Source organism: Stegostoma tigrinum, chromosome 7, assembly GCF_030684315.1.
Source record: "Stegostoma tigrinum isolate sSteTig4 chromosome 7, sSteTig4.hap1, whole genome shotgun sequence".
Lineage (NCBI taxonomy): Eukaryota > Metazoa > Chordata > Chondrichthyes > Orectolobiformes > Stegostomatidae > Stegostoma > Stegostoma tigrinum.
This window is the reverse complement of record NC_081360.1, coordinates 26,571,452-26,586,004: the sequence shown is the minus strand read 5'-3', so window position 1 is coordinate 26,586,004 and position 14,553 is coordinate 26,571,452. Positions and strand designations below refer to the sequence as shown.

General features: G+C 40.1%; 1 protein-coding gene across 8 annotated transcripts in view; it reads left to right on the top strand.

The window, feature by feature from the left end:
- The window catches only part of LOC125454231 (protein unc-80 homolog), a 246,595-nt gene that overhangs the window by 47,554 nt on the left and 184,488 nt on the right, over window positions 1-14,553 (top strand). For all 8 annotated transcript variants that reach the window (XM_048534782.2, XM_048534788.2, XM_048534790.2 and 5 more), the window contains exons 9-12: window positions 2,287-2,421; window positions 2,861-3,077; window positions 9,383-9,523; window positions 12,246-12,514. In XM_048534782.2, the coding sequence (XP_048390739.2) occupies window positions 2,287-2,421; window positions 2,861-3,077; window positions 9,383-9,523; window positions 12,246-12,514 (762 nt within the window). The remainder of the gene's footprint in view (window positions 1-2,286; window positions 2,422-2,860; window positions 3,078-9,382; window positions 9,524-12,245; window positions 12,515-14,553) is intronic.

Below are 14,553 nucleotides of genomic sequence, written 5' to 3'. Positions count from 1 at the left end.
GCACATTACACATGGCAGTTCTAATGAGCTCACGCACTGCTTGAGAGATAGTAGGAACTGCCAATGCTGGAGAATCTGAGATAACATGGGGTGAAGCTGGATGAACAAGCAGCATCAGAGGAGCAGGAAAGGTTGACGCTTCGGGTCAAGACACTTGATTCGCAGTGGGGTTAAAATTGTTACAGAGATAGTAGGAACTGCCAATGCTGGAGAATCTGAGCTAACACGGTGTGAAGCTGGATGAAGACAGCAGACCAAGCAGCATCAGAGGAGCAGGAAAGTTTGACGTTTCAGGTCGAGATCCAAAACGTCAAACTTTCCTGCTCCTCCGATCTGCTTGGCTTGCTGTCTTCATCCAGCTTCACACCATGTTATCTCATGCACTGCTTATGTGCTTTCGTGTCTACTTCTAACAATCATGAGGCTTCTTACATCTGCCAAAGATCACCTGACCTGCCATAATGTGTCCCTGATCCATATCCAGAAGAGAACCTTACTTCTCCAAAAAAACTGCAACAACTTTACTCCTTCGTCAAAAGTTCTAAGAGCCAAAGTTGTGCTTTGGACAAGCCAGTATTAAAAATCAGATCAATCTGAGAGGGCTGGCCTTTAACATGTGAGTGTTCCTTCTTAAACCACAGATGTGGGTGTGATAACCCAGACCCTATTCCATCACCTCCCTGTGATAATAGTTAACATCATGGCCAGGGGCAGGATTCCTAGATTTGAGCATTCATCACCATTTTCACAAAAACATAGAACTTCTTCACTTTCATGAAAATTCAGGTCCCAGTATTTCCGGAGCAGGCAGACAGCTCCATTCACCGCAGTGACCCAAGCTTGACTGTAACCATTTTAGAGATGACAGTAATTACCATATAGATTACAAAGAGTGTTGATCAGAGCCCCATCCCCAGGCTCTTTCCATTGCACGTGGAGGCAAACTGCTATTGTGAAGAAGAGGTGTTAAATTTTGCTTAAAATTAAGAAAAAACACAAGGCTGAGGAGTTGTATACTGCGTGAAATTCAGCCCCAATCAGCCAACTCAAATTTAACTCCCTTCTCTGTGTGCCATAATAACCTGTCAGCCTCTTGTGCAAATACTACTAATGCTTGATATTTCTAGTGTACAAATAAAGAAAAAAGTAGCTAAGTATGATCTGTGAAACTTGGGAGGGCTACTCCTTTCTTCTTTGAATACTGCCATGGGATCTGTTATGTCCAATGACAAGGTTCACATTGAGAAAGCATCTCCAATGTTGCTGCATCCCCTTTACTGACAGAAGTATATGCCCAGTTGAGCTGGAACGACTCCCTGTCCAGTTTTGTTTTGAGTTGCACTGCCAACCATACATACCTTCAGTGAAGTGTTCTACCATCTGTTGGAGCGAAAGGCCACATGAATGGGATTCACCACAGCCGAATGGATTCATGTAGATTCCATAAATGGTATTATCAACAGAGGCTCTTGAGGAGGAATCTGGAACGGAAGCATTGGCTGATTTTTCCTTTTTTCACCATGTGTCTGACCTGAAGGTATAATCGATGACTGTTTCTATCCAAGAAGACACTAGTTGACTTGGCAAATCTCTAGGTAAAATGTGACTGTAGTATTCAACCAGAAATCAATTTGTTTCCTTCCAAGCTCCTGCATCTCCAGTTTATGTGCTTTTTATAGGAGGAACTGCGTAAACTGAGAAAACAGTAGAGGGTGTAAAATATGACATTTTAAGATAATTTATATATAGGCTATTTTCTGGATTTGCAATTTAAAAAATCCTTGTGATTAGTGCCTTTTCAGAACTTTGCTGGCCACTGAGTGATCTATGTCCTTGAATTCAAACTCCTCAGGCAGTGTTAGGCGATGCATCTTGAAAAATAGTTAGTTTCCTCTGAAACCTGAAATACCACCTTATGCATTCAGCTATTATGCAATACATAGCTGAAGATTTAATGTCATTTGCAAAGTTTGGAGAACCTTCTTTGTGTATCTTGCATAATCTGATTAATATTTTCATATTATGGTTATTTACTAGATCACTGGTGACATTTAGAGTTGATATCACACCATCAATAGTGGGTGTTGGTATGCTTTGTAATATTATCTTTTTGCAGTTTAGCTTGTTGAATGTTGGGTAAAATCAGGTAAGTTGAGTTTAAAATGGACTCTTCATTCACAGTTGCTAACTTTATGCTATACCTACCATGCGTGTGACTAAATAAAAAGAAGAAGGTTTTTACAGAAATGTTCTTGACTCATTTATCATTTATACTGTTTTTTCAAGGATCTTACTATGAAGTGCAATGAAGAGGAAAAGTCCCTCAGTTCTGAAACATTTTCTAAGGTGTCTGTGACAAATCTGAGACGACAAGCTGTTCCAGACCTTTCTACCGACCTAGGAATGAATATCTTCAAAAAGGTAAGGAAATCTTGCACAGGTATTTATTCGAACAGATAAAAATGGATTGGAAAATCAATGCTACAGATTCAATATTCTATTTTTTGATTGGTATTTGTTTTTAATGTTCCCCACATACTTCAAAACAGGACAATTGATATACATGAGACAATTTTCAATACTGCTAAATGCCAATAACAAATCAAGTCAGCATTAATTTAAAGTATTAGTGTATTTGATATTTTTATTGGTTTAATATCTTGACAAAGTGGCCCTAGATTTTTTTAAAAGCTATTTTAACTAATCTAAATAAATTGGGGTCTGCATGTATCAAAATTACATAACTGAGAAAATATTGATCATAATCCTGGAAGTTAAAGTGTGAATGTGCAGCATCAGTTTTTAACCCACTTCAAAAGTGTTAGCGAACAGTAAAATCCATTATCTTGTGTTGTATAAGTTCAAGACTCGGAAAGAGGAGCGTGAACGCAAAGGCTCGATCCCATTCCATCACCCAGGTAAAAAGAGACAGCGACGAATGGGAATGCCATTCCTCCTTCATGAGGATCATTTAGATGTGTCACCGACTCGAAGCACATTTTCATTCGGAAGCTTTTCTGGAACTGGAGAAGAAAGGCGCGGTTTGGAGAGAGGCGGGTGGCAAGCTACAATACTGGGTGAGCCAAAAATGTTAGAATTAGTTGCTTATTGTTACTTAACATTGTTATTATGTGTCTAGTTGCTGTGCACTTCAGTTTCTTCAAAAACGTACTCTTTAAACAACCATTTTGTGACATAAGGTCACGTGATTAGATTCCCTACAGTGTGGAAACAGGCCCTTCAGCCCAACAAGTCCATACCACCCCTTGGAGTATCCCACCCAGACCCATCCCCCTATAACCCACACACACCTGAACACTATGGGCAATTTAACATGGCCGATCCACCTAGCCTGCACATCTTTGGACTGTGGAAGGAAACTGGAGCACCCGGAGGAAACCCACGCAGACACAGGGAGAATGTGCAAACTCCACACAAACAGTCCCCCAAGGCTGGAATCGAACCTGGGTCCCTGGCGCTGTGAGGCTGCAGTGCTAACCACTGAGCCACCGTGCCGCCCTGGATTTCATGACTCCTGCCAGGATGAGGGCAGTAGAACAGGAGTGTGATCCTCTATGCCCTGCCCTCATCTTGTCAGCCTGTCAACTCAACCTTTAGGCAGCAAATTGCTGGCAGGCTGTTGGAATTTGCTGACCAGTTAGCCTTATAAAGGGGGGCCTCCAGGCCCTATTGAGGCACCAGCTTGAGACATTTAGTGGAAAGGTGTGAAGTGTTGAATCACTCCAAAAGTTGGATTCTTTCACTGCCTTTAAGGCCTCCCTTCCCTCTCAACTTAGTTGCTCTGCCATCCTGTAAAAAGTGTACAAACAAAATCTACTTAACAGCAAGATGATGCCACGTAGAGCGGCAGCTGGCTTTCCGCAGCCGTGGTCCCATTTGGTAGCCTTTCCATCCACTCTTTTCTTGCTGCGTACTCATACCTGAAATGCTTCAATACTTTTCCAATGACGCTATCAAAAAATGGAGCACACAATGACAAATTCCAACCAATTGGCTTTTTGATGAGCTGAATAGCTGGTTGCATTTTTTCCAAAAGGACAACAATTATTCAAGTTAGGCATCTGCTTCAATTCTGTATTGCCAGAGAGAGGCAAGATAATGTCAGTTTGCCAACCTGACGTCATACTTGACATCAGTGTAAAGGTTGGCTCACCCAATTTCCAGCCATAAAATCCAACCAATCGAGTCATTTAGGAAGAAAAAGAACCCTTCTAGCCAATTGAGCTTATGCTGGAATCCTCTGGAAAAGTACACACAGAGCCATGTTTCTGCCGCCCTGCAAGTTTATTTCCTGCAGTTGTTTATAAGACCATAAGCTGTAGGAGCAGAAATATGCCATTCAGCCCATCAAGTCTGCTCCGTCATTCATTGAGATCATGCCTGATCTGTTAATTCTCAACACCAATTTCCCCTTCGCCCTTGATTCCCTCACTAATTAAAAACCTGTCAATCTCAACTTTGACTATATTTAACCACTCAACCTCAACAGCACAATGCTGTAAAGTATTTCATGTATTCACTACCCTCTGAGAGAAGAAATTCCACCTCAGTTTTTTTTTGAGGAGATAACTAAGATGATTGACAAGTGAAGCCCTTGACAAGGTCCCCCCATGGCAGAATGGTACAAAGAGTGAAGTCACATGGTGTGAGGGGTGAGCTGGCAAGATGGATACAGAACTGGCTAAGTCATAGGAGCCAGAGAGTAGCAGTGGAAGGATGCTTTTTGGAATGGAAAGCTATGACTAGTGGTGTTCCACAGGGATCAGTGCTGGGAGCTCTACCTTTTGTGATCTACATAAATGGTTTGGAGGAAAATATAGTTGATCTAATTTGTAAGTTTGTGGATGATACAAAAATTGGTGGAGTGAGGAAGATTGTGAGAGGAGAGAGATCAGTTGGAGGCGCGGGCAGAAAAATGGCAGATGGAGTTTAATGCAGACAAATGTGAGGCAATGTATTTTGGAAGGTCAAGAACAGGTGGAAATTATACAGTGAATGGCAGAATACTTAGGAGTGTTGATATGCAGAGAGATCTGGGTGTGAAGGTCCACAGATCACTGAAGGTGGCTGAACAGGTATATAAGGTAGTAAGAAAGGTTTATGGCATGCTTGCCTTCATTGGAAGGCACATTGAATATAAAGGTAGACACGTTATGCTGCAGTTTTATAGAACTTTATTTAGGCCACACTTGGAATATTGCGTACAGTTCTGGTCACCACACTACCAGAAGTATGTGGATGCTTTGAAGAGGGTGCAGAAAAGGTTTGCCAGGATGCTGCCTGGTCTGAGGGATTTTAGCTATGAAGAAAGGCTGGATAGACTGGGTGTGTTTTCACTGGAACACAGGAGGTTGAGGGCCAACTTGATTGAGGTTTATAAGATTGTGAATGGCATGAATAGTGTGGAAAGTATGCGGCTTTTTCCCAGGGTGGAGGTGTCAATTACTAGGAGACATGGGGTCAAGGTGTGAGGGGGAAGTGCCTGGAACATTGCAGCCAGAGGAGGTGGTGGAAGCAGACACCATAGCAGCTTTGAAGAAGCACCCGGGCATATACATGAATAGGAAGGGAATATAGAGCTATGGATCCTGTAAGTAAAGACAGTTTTAGTACGGAAGGGCAAAACTTGTTGGCACAGGCATGGAGGGCTGAAGGGCCTGTTTGTGTCCTGTATTGTTCTTTGTTCTTGTTTTCATCTCCGTCTTCAATGGGCAACTTCATAGAATTAGAATTAAATTTTATTGTCACGAGTACTCAAGTACAGGGATACAGGAGTACAGTGAAAAGTGTATAAAGTCACCGTTTTCAGTGTATTCTTAGGTACGAAGGAACTTAGGTACAAAGTAGAAAAATAAAGTTAAAAGTTCAACATTACAGTCCTTTGTGAGTGCTTAGCCATGCTGGACTCACATTCTCTCCCAGCACTGGCTCAATTGCCCCAGCGCTTGCCACCGTCACAAATTCCAGGAGACCTCAGGCTGCCCGCTGTCACTGCCACCACAGGTGCCAGGGTACGTCCCTCACTGCTACACTGGGCTCGATCTCCTCTGTGTTGGGTTTGCTCTCCCTGTGCTGGCTGGTAAAAAACCTTGTTTTAAACACGCCGGACACCTTGAAGCTGCTGAGCTCTGTAAGGCGTCTGTGGAGAGAGAATGAGAGTTAATGTTTCAAGCCCAGTGTGATCTTCTTCAGAGCTTTACTCTTAGACTATGCCCACTGGAGCTGGACATTCCCAAAAGGGGAAACATGTTCTCCTCATCTACCCTGTCAAGCCACCTATGGGTCTTATACATTACAATAAGGTCTCCTTTCATTCTTCTAAACTCTAATATTATCTAATTTCCTTTTGTAATCATTGATTATCTTCACTTCCACTACCCTCATAGATAATCAAATGCAAGTCATTAACACTTACTTATTTTGCCAAACCTTGACAAAGTTCAACTTCATCAACAACCTTCCTGAGTTTGTTCTCATGCATCCATTTATGAAGCCCAAGGTGTTTCATGCTACTATTTCATTATGTCTCACCACCTTCAATCATCTTTGTGCATGGCCACTCAGGTCTCTTGTCTTGCTATTCCCTTTAAAACTGTGCTAGTTTGTCCACATTGCCTCTCCTTACGTTTTCTGCCAAAATGCAAATCAAGTTCTATCTACCATTTCTTTCTCCATTGTGATTATCTGTAAGAGTTGATATTGGCCTGATGTTTTTGCCAGCTCCAATTTGGTATCACCAGAAAATTTGTAGATTTTTGTTTCTGTATTCCAATGATGAAACGATTGAAAAGCAATGCTGATTCTTGGGGAACGCCACTGACTACCATCCTCCAGTCTGAAAATAACCATTAACATAACATTTTCTTTAAAAAATACCTTGCTATTCTGACCTGCCAATTTCATAAGCTCCATTTTTGTTAATGAGCCTTTTGTGTCAAAGTTCATCAAATGATTTCTAAAAATCCATCATGGATGATGCCTAGTGCATTCCTTCAATGTTCCCCATTACTTTGTAAAAATTCAATTATTTTACTCAAATATGTTCTTTCTTGTAAAACATTATGCTGGTTTTTAAGTCAAACCTTTTCAAATGCCTGTAATGTTTTCTCGAATTATTGCTTCTGAAACTTCACCCAGCCATTGTATCAAACAGACCTGCCTGTAGTTACTCAGATTGTCATTTATACTCTTTCTTCAACAAGGGTGTTACATTTGCCACACTCTAGACCTCTGGCACCTCCATTGACAATTACAGCTCACCATCCAGTTTTCTGCATCTCCATTTCCCTTAGCAACCTGGGACATTAGACATCGGGACCAGGTTGCTTATCCATCGTAAGCATAAGCAGGCTTTCCTGTACATCCTGAAAATCAATTTTCATGCAATCCTATATTTCTGCCTCTGCTGATATTTTGTGAGCACCTTCTTCCTCAGTAAGTGTTGATTTTTAAAAAGTACTCATTTTAACCTTACCTTGCTCTTCCAAGCATGTGCCACCTTGCTTGTCTCTAAAATGCCCCACTCCGTCTTTTGCAGCCTGCTTAATACCAGTTACATGCTGATAGAAAATTTTGGGCTTCCTTTTTATCAGCTGTTAACTATGCTTATTTTCTGTGGGCCATTCTCATTTCCAGTTCATTCCCCCCATCAGCTTATTGTAATTCAAGGATATTTATTAACTCACTAGCCATTAGCCACTGATCAATATTTAAATATTTCTTCTTTGGCAATCTTGAAGCAACATCAGAAGCTGCATAGGAACAGTAGCAAATATTTCATCTTCCTAGTTCTCAGCAAATCCTTCCACAAGGAAGTTCAGGTGATGTGCTTGCTGTCTTCCCCTAGTGTTCAAAAGCCATCAAAATTATACCACTTAATAAATAAATTACCTTTATTTGTGTAAATGCTTGAAGAGGTTGTTAAATTACACAGTATCCCACTTTAAAAAAAGATTAATAACAAAATAATTAATTATTGCAAAGTCATTTAGTGTCCAAGAAATAATCTTTGCACAGTACACTTACAAGTCTTAGCTACTGAAATCCCTGACAGAGTTATCAGATTAAAATATTGAACGCAAGTCGGGTAGATTTTACAGGGATGGAGGATAGTGGGAGGAAAGGATTACCTGTTTTTTTGACCGAAAAGACTATTGGCACCACATTGACCAGGAATCCAGCTGCCCTGCAATGATAACATGTTGGGGCCAACTTTCATTGAGTCACTTGTAGGAGGAGAGCTGGTGACACAGTCTTTATTGGGGATACTGCTACTGGACACAGGAGATTCTCCCCAAATGAGGTAACCTTCCTGCTTGGCAGCAGTTCAACACTGCCCTTCCTAACCACACAGTGGCAGGGTGTCTACATAAGGGCCTTAAGAAGCCCAGGGGAGGGTTCTTGCCTGAGGCCCTTCCTACTTTTCATTAAATGGGAAACAGGTCAGGAGCGGGTGGGAGTTTTTTTTATTATTTGTTCATGGGATGTAGACATGACCAGCTGGACCAATGTATATTGCCTCATCATTGATTGCCTCTTAAATGGAATGGCTTTCCCAGGCCATAACAGAGAGCTGTTAAGAATCAGCCATATTACTGTGGGTCTGGAGTCATCCGTAGGACAGAGCAAGTAAAAGAATACAGATTTCCTTCCTTAAAGGGCATTTGTGAACCAGACTTTTTTTATTGACAATTGACAATGGTTGTGCTAATTCTAGATTGTTATTGGATTCAGTTTTCACCATCTGCCATGGTGGGATTTAAAGCCTTGACCACACATCATCAAACTAGGTCTCAAAATTGCTAGTCCAGTGGCACCATCACTACACCACTGCCTTACCAGGTAGTGGGCGGATCATAGGCTTCAATTTGTGGTTCTGCTTCATGTTGTATTGAGGCACAAATTCCACAGCAGACAGGCCTGTATTTTTGAGAGAGTTGCTTGACATCATAACCTGTCATGATCTGATATAAGGTTATCTGCCTCACCTTCAGCCACTCTTTCTGCAAAGTGGAGTCAGTGCAAACAGTCAGTTATGCATGTGCAATGTATAATAACATCAGTAAGCACAACTCTTAGACAAAGTGTAATAACATCGGTAAGCACACCTCTTAGACAATGTGTAATGACATTGATAAGCACAACTCTTAGACAATGAATAGAAGTCTGTAATATTATAGTGTTGTAAATAAGTTTCAAGATGTCTGCCTCAAAAGTAGCCCTGTTACACATGCAAACATATAGAAAGCAAATACTCTGGCACAGGACCTTAACATTCATCCTAACTGTAACAGTCTTGCTTATTGTTTTCTATGCTTTGTTTTTGCTGGCATTTTTGAAAACAAATGTTATGCACTTACAGGAAAATTCACACGACGGGGCAGTTCAGATACAGCAACAGAAATGGAAGGCATGAGTGCTAAGCATTCCCATTCCCATCATACCTTGCTGAGTGATATACCTGATCACTCTAACAGTCATGGAGATAACACAGTTAAAGAAGGTAAGATTGTATATTCAGTAAAGCTGCCATTAGCCTTGGTAGGAGTTTTCATTTTTGGTGCAGGTAATAGGCGGTACCTTGGTGGTTAACACAGCTGAAACTTACTTCAGAAAATGTAAGCATGTCTCATCGCAGCGTCAGTTGTGTGTGATCCAATTATAAATGGCTGAATAAAAACTCATTACCCTGAAGCAGTAACACCATTTCTCTCTTCACAGAAGCTTTCAGACTAGTTGAATATTTACAGCATTTTCTGTTTTTCTTTGCAAGTTCAAAAATAACATTCGAAAATGCACAGAACCATTTGCTAGTTATATTAGGGCATTGTAGCTGCTTTCTTAGAATGTATTCAAAATCTTTTATCTGCCAATTAGCATCTTTATGCCCAAAGAACCTGTTTTTTTTTCAGTTGAACTCTGGAACTCCTGTAACAATGTTATTTGCAGATTCTCTCATCATCACAAATTGATCCAGAAGAAGTGAGCAGTTTTGCAAAATGGTTCGATGACTCCTAAAGTGATGTTTTAAACCAGTGAAAAGCACAATTGAACATTATTTACACTAAAGATCATTGCGCTTGACATTCTACAATCTGTTACATGTATCCAAGTGGAAACTTCAGTCCATTTTTCATAAATACCGTTTCGAACAATGTTCCTTTTAAATAAGAATTGGATTAAAAATAAATCTATTTCAATGAATCAAACTTCAAAATGTCAAATTTCATGAAGCTATGTCACAAGCTACCTCTTTGTTAAAAGTACATGGTCTGAAAGGAGTTAATTAGTTATCACACTGCTCCAACTTAGGTTCAAAAATAATGAAGCCGGAAAATGAACTTAGATTCACATGCCCTATTTTCTTTTAGGCTTTCAAAAATCTGACCTGTATACGTTTGGGGTTTGCAAAATGCATGTCCGATTCGTGTAATTTTGTCTGAGATTCTTGCCTTTTACACAGGGATGGGTTCAGTGCATTTTGCTAGCTATGACAGACTGCATGATGAATATGGGTGCAGAGGTGGACTGCTTAGGAAACCGACCTCCGTTCTCCAACACATTTTTCGCCTAATATTGTTAAAGGGCTCCCTTTTACTGGTTATGGACCAGACCAGACCCCTTCAAAATATTTTAAGAAGGTATCCTGGACCCTAAATCTTTTCTAATTTTAAAGGTAAATGTAAAGTGCTGTGTTCCAGATGCAATTCGACTGGTCAAACTAATCGATGTTAAGCAAAGCACGATTATTCAAACACAATAGTTAAAATACAACAAAAGAAAGACCTTAGAATAACTTGACTGTGTTGAAAAACTTAATGGAACAATAAATACAATAATTATTACTAATTAACTGTTGCAATATAATAAGATCTCATAAACACACTCCTGGGCAAATAAGGCAATTTTAGAAATCAAATTTCCTCAGATGCAATGCGCACAGTAGGAAGAGCTGTAACCAGGAGAGGGAAAAAAAAGCTTCTTCAACTTCAAAAATCCAGCGGCATCTGCTAAAAATACTTTTAAAAATCTAGAAATTCTCATAGAATCCCTACAATTATGGGAAAAGGCCCTTTGGTCCAACAAATCTACACAGACTCTCAGAGCATCCCACCCAGACCCATCCCCCTAATGCCTCCCTGTAATTCACCTAATCTACACATCCCTGAACACTATGGGCAATTTTGCATGGCCAGTCCACCTACCCTGCACATCTTTTAGACTGTGGGAGGAAACCGGAGCACCCGAAGGAAACTCTCACAGACACGGGGAGAATGTGCAAACTCCACACAGATGGTCACCCAAGGGTGGAATCGAATCGTTGTCCCTCGCTCTGTGAGGCAGCAGTGCTCACTACTGAGTCACTGTGAAACCCATGGTCTGTGAGAGCTGGCAACATCCACCCAGGCTGCTTCTATTATTCAAACATTAAAAAAAAACCCAAGGCCTCATCAGCTGTATTTGTTACCACAGACTGCTTGACACCTCTTGTTCAATCTCTGTCTTAAAAGAAACCAGAACAAAATATACCTCTTAAGCCCACAGCACTGTACATGCCTTGAAAATGTAGTAAGGAGCTGCAGCCTTGAACAGATGTATCCACTGGGTGTGTGTATACCTGCAGTGCTGCTGCAATGAGATACCTCTGAGCTAGCTTCAGGACACAGTCTGGTTAAAGTGAACCTTTACACCTTGCTTTTGCACCTGAGATCCATAAAAATGAAGTCCAATATTGTCCCTCGTTTCTATATATCGAGTATTTTAGTTTATTTAAATCACTAAACACTAACTTAAATGCTATTGTACCAAATAATTTTTTTTAAAAATCTGTATTTTGGAAATTTCCTCCAAAACTGAATAGAGTGTTTCCATTTCAAAACAATTTCCTGGAAGAGATTGAGCTTAACATAATGAATGAAGTAAGGATGAGTTAGGCTATGACACAAGTCATGCCAATATTGGTCTGGTCATGCAGAAGAAGCAAGTGTAAGTTGTGCCATTTGTGTGGCTTCTGATTTGCTATTGTCCTTGTTGAAAACCTAGAAAAGTAGTCTGAAACTTTGGATCAAGTTTCAATGAAAAGATTCGGACATCAGATGGCATAAGGTGTGGCTTACTTGTTCTGGGAAGATCTGGATTCTTGTATTCTGTTTTTAAGACTGAATTATTAGCAATTGAGTTAAAGATAACGAAGCAAAACTTTCAACTGATTTTATATTTCACAGTGAGATCACAGATTTCCACAATCACTGTAGCCACTTTCAACACCACAGTCGCTTCCTTCAATGTGGGATATTCTGATTTCTTCAGTGAACACATGCGAAAATTGTGTAACCAAGTGGCTATACCTGAACTGCCCCATGAGCCACTAGCATGTGCCAACCTGCCTCGAAGTCTGACTGATTCCTGTATAAACTACAGCAGCCTTGAGGAAACGGAAAACATGGAAGGAACTAACAATTTTGTCAAGAAAAATGGAATGCTTGATCTTGGGGTAATTTTTTTTTAAATAGTGAAAGATGACTTTTGATTAATGCAGTAAGATTATTCAGGAAGAGCACACTGATGTTTCAGAAAAGGATATCTGTTTTCTAACTATCTGCAGGTTACTCCTAATTCAAAGTTGCTGACTTCATATTTTCAGTCGATCAGAATTTTTAAAGTGCAAAATGCCTTCTGTGGTCTTTTATTAAAACTGTGAACTGCTGCATAACTTTTTTTAATTAACAGAAGCAAACTGCAACTATATTCTAAATTGTGTTTTGTCACAGAAAATGGAGCAGTTGTGATCTTTGTACACAAGGTAAATTAAGAACCAGACCCAAAGAACATAATAGAAAATATGAGTGGTGAAAAACGCTTCTATTATGTAGGCAAATGTTTGTTTCTTCTGTGCATGTACTTAAGAAATTTTTAAAAAATGTTTATACAATTATCTTCTCTAAATATTGTAGTAAGTTGCTGCAAGTATGGACTTAAGTTTGAATACAGATTGCAGATTATCAAATATGTTATAATATTTGCTCAGCAGAGTATTCCAGTCAGCAACTTTGCAGAAAAATAATCGTTCTGTAGTAAAACAGTGATCAATTGAGCTACAGTGGAATCATGATTGCAATCAGTGAAATTGCAATGAGACCTAGATAATATACGCACAAACCGACTGCTAAAACTAACCCACATCAAAAGATTTCCTTTTATCACTATCCATCCACATGTTGTCAATTGTCACTCTAGGTGGGATTTAAATTATGCTACAGTTTTTTTGATTGAATTATTAATGCACAAAATATGGATAAGAATGAAATGGTTAGTGTTTTTTGTCCATCTCTAAATGTACCTCTAGTAGTTGCTGAAGAAGGGTCCTGACCTGAAGCATCAACTTTCCTGCTCCTCTGGTGCTGCCTGGCCCGCTGTTTTCCTCCAGTTCACACTTTGTTATCTCCGGTAGTTGCTGCTGAAGTGCCTTCTGAATTGTTGATGTGGATGCAGTGAAGGTGCTCCTGTATTGTGATTAGGTAGGAGTTTCTAGCAACTATGTAGGAATGGCACATGATTTTCTGGAGAGTCCAGTACTGGTGGTGATCCCAAATACCTACTTCACTTTTCCTCCTCTCGGTAGTTTAAGTCGAAGACTTGGCAGATGTTGAAAGAACATGTTGATATCCCTCTTAAATCATAAGCACTGCAACCATATGATGCCTATGGCACAGGGAATTAATGAATAATATAGAGTGCTGATCAAGTTTTGTCATGGATATGTCAAGATTCTTGAGTGTTGCTGTAGCTATGCAAGCAAGTGGAACCTCCTACCTCTGACTTGTGCCTTATAGACTGTAGAAAGGCTCTTGGGAGTTGAGAGATGAACCATTAGGCATAGAATGCCCAAGGCTAGATTTTCATGGTCACAGTTGAGACCAAATTTAAATGGCATCAAGAAAAATGACCGTCAAGTGGAATGCAAAGAGGTCTAGCTTCCATTTCTCTCTGAATCCTTGAAAACTTTTGTAAAGACAGGTAGGAAAAATGGGCCCTAGAAATAGTTTGCTCTGAAGAAGATTGAAGCTGACAGTGTTGTGGGCTCATTGAAAGTCTAGCCCACGGTGAGATTATTTTAATTTTCATGTGGCCAGCTTGAATTAAATGCCTGCGAGTTTTTACACCAGCTTCACAAAAACATGAACCTTGAATTGGAAGCAGAGAGAATGTATAGGGTTTATGGTTTCCTTCATGTTTTGTGATAAGGTGCTGTAAGATGGGTTGTATCTATTTCATGAGGCAAGTCTGAATGTGCTGTAATTGGAACATGTAACCACCCCTTCTGCAATCTAGTTGCTAGCTCATTATATTTCCCAATCAGCCAATGTGCAAAAGTCAAAGGCGAGCCAAAAGGTTCATCTAACAGATTCATCGCGCAGCACCATTCATACTATTGGAACAGAGTCAAATGTTACTCCCTGCCCCACATTGCTCTTATGTATTTGGTTTAGATAGCAGGTTTGAGGCCTGCTTGTTACTTAGAAGGCCATATAA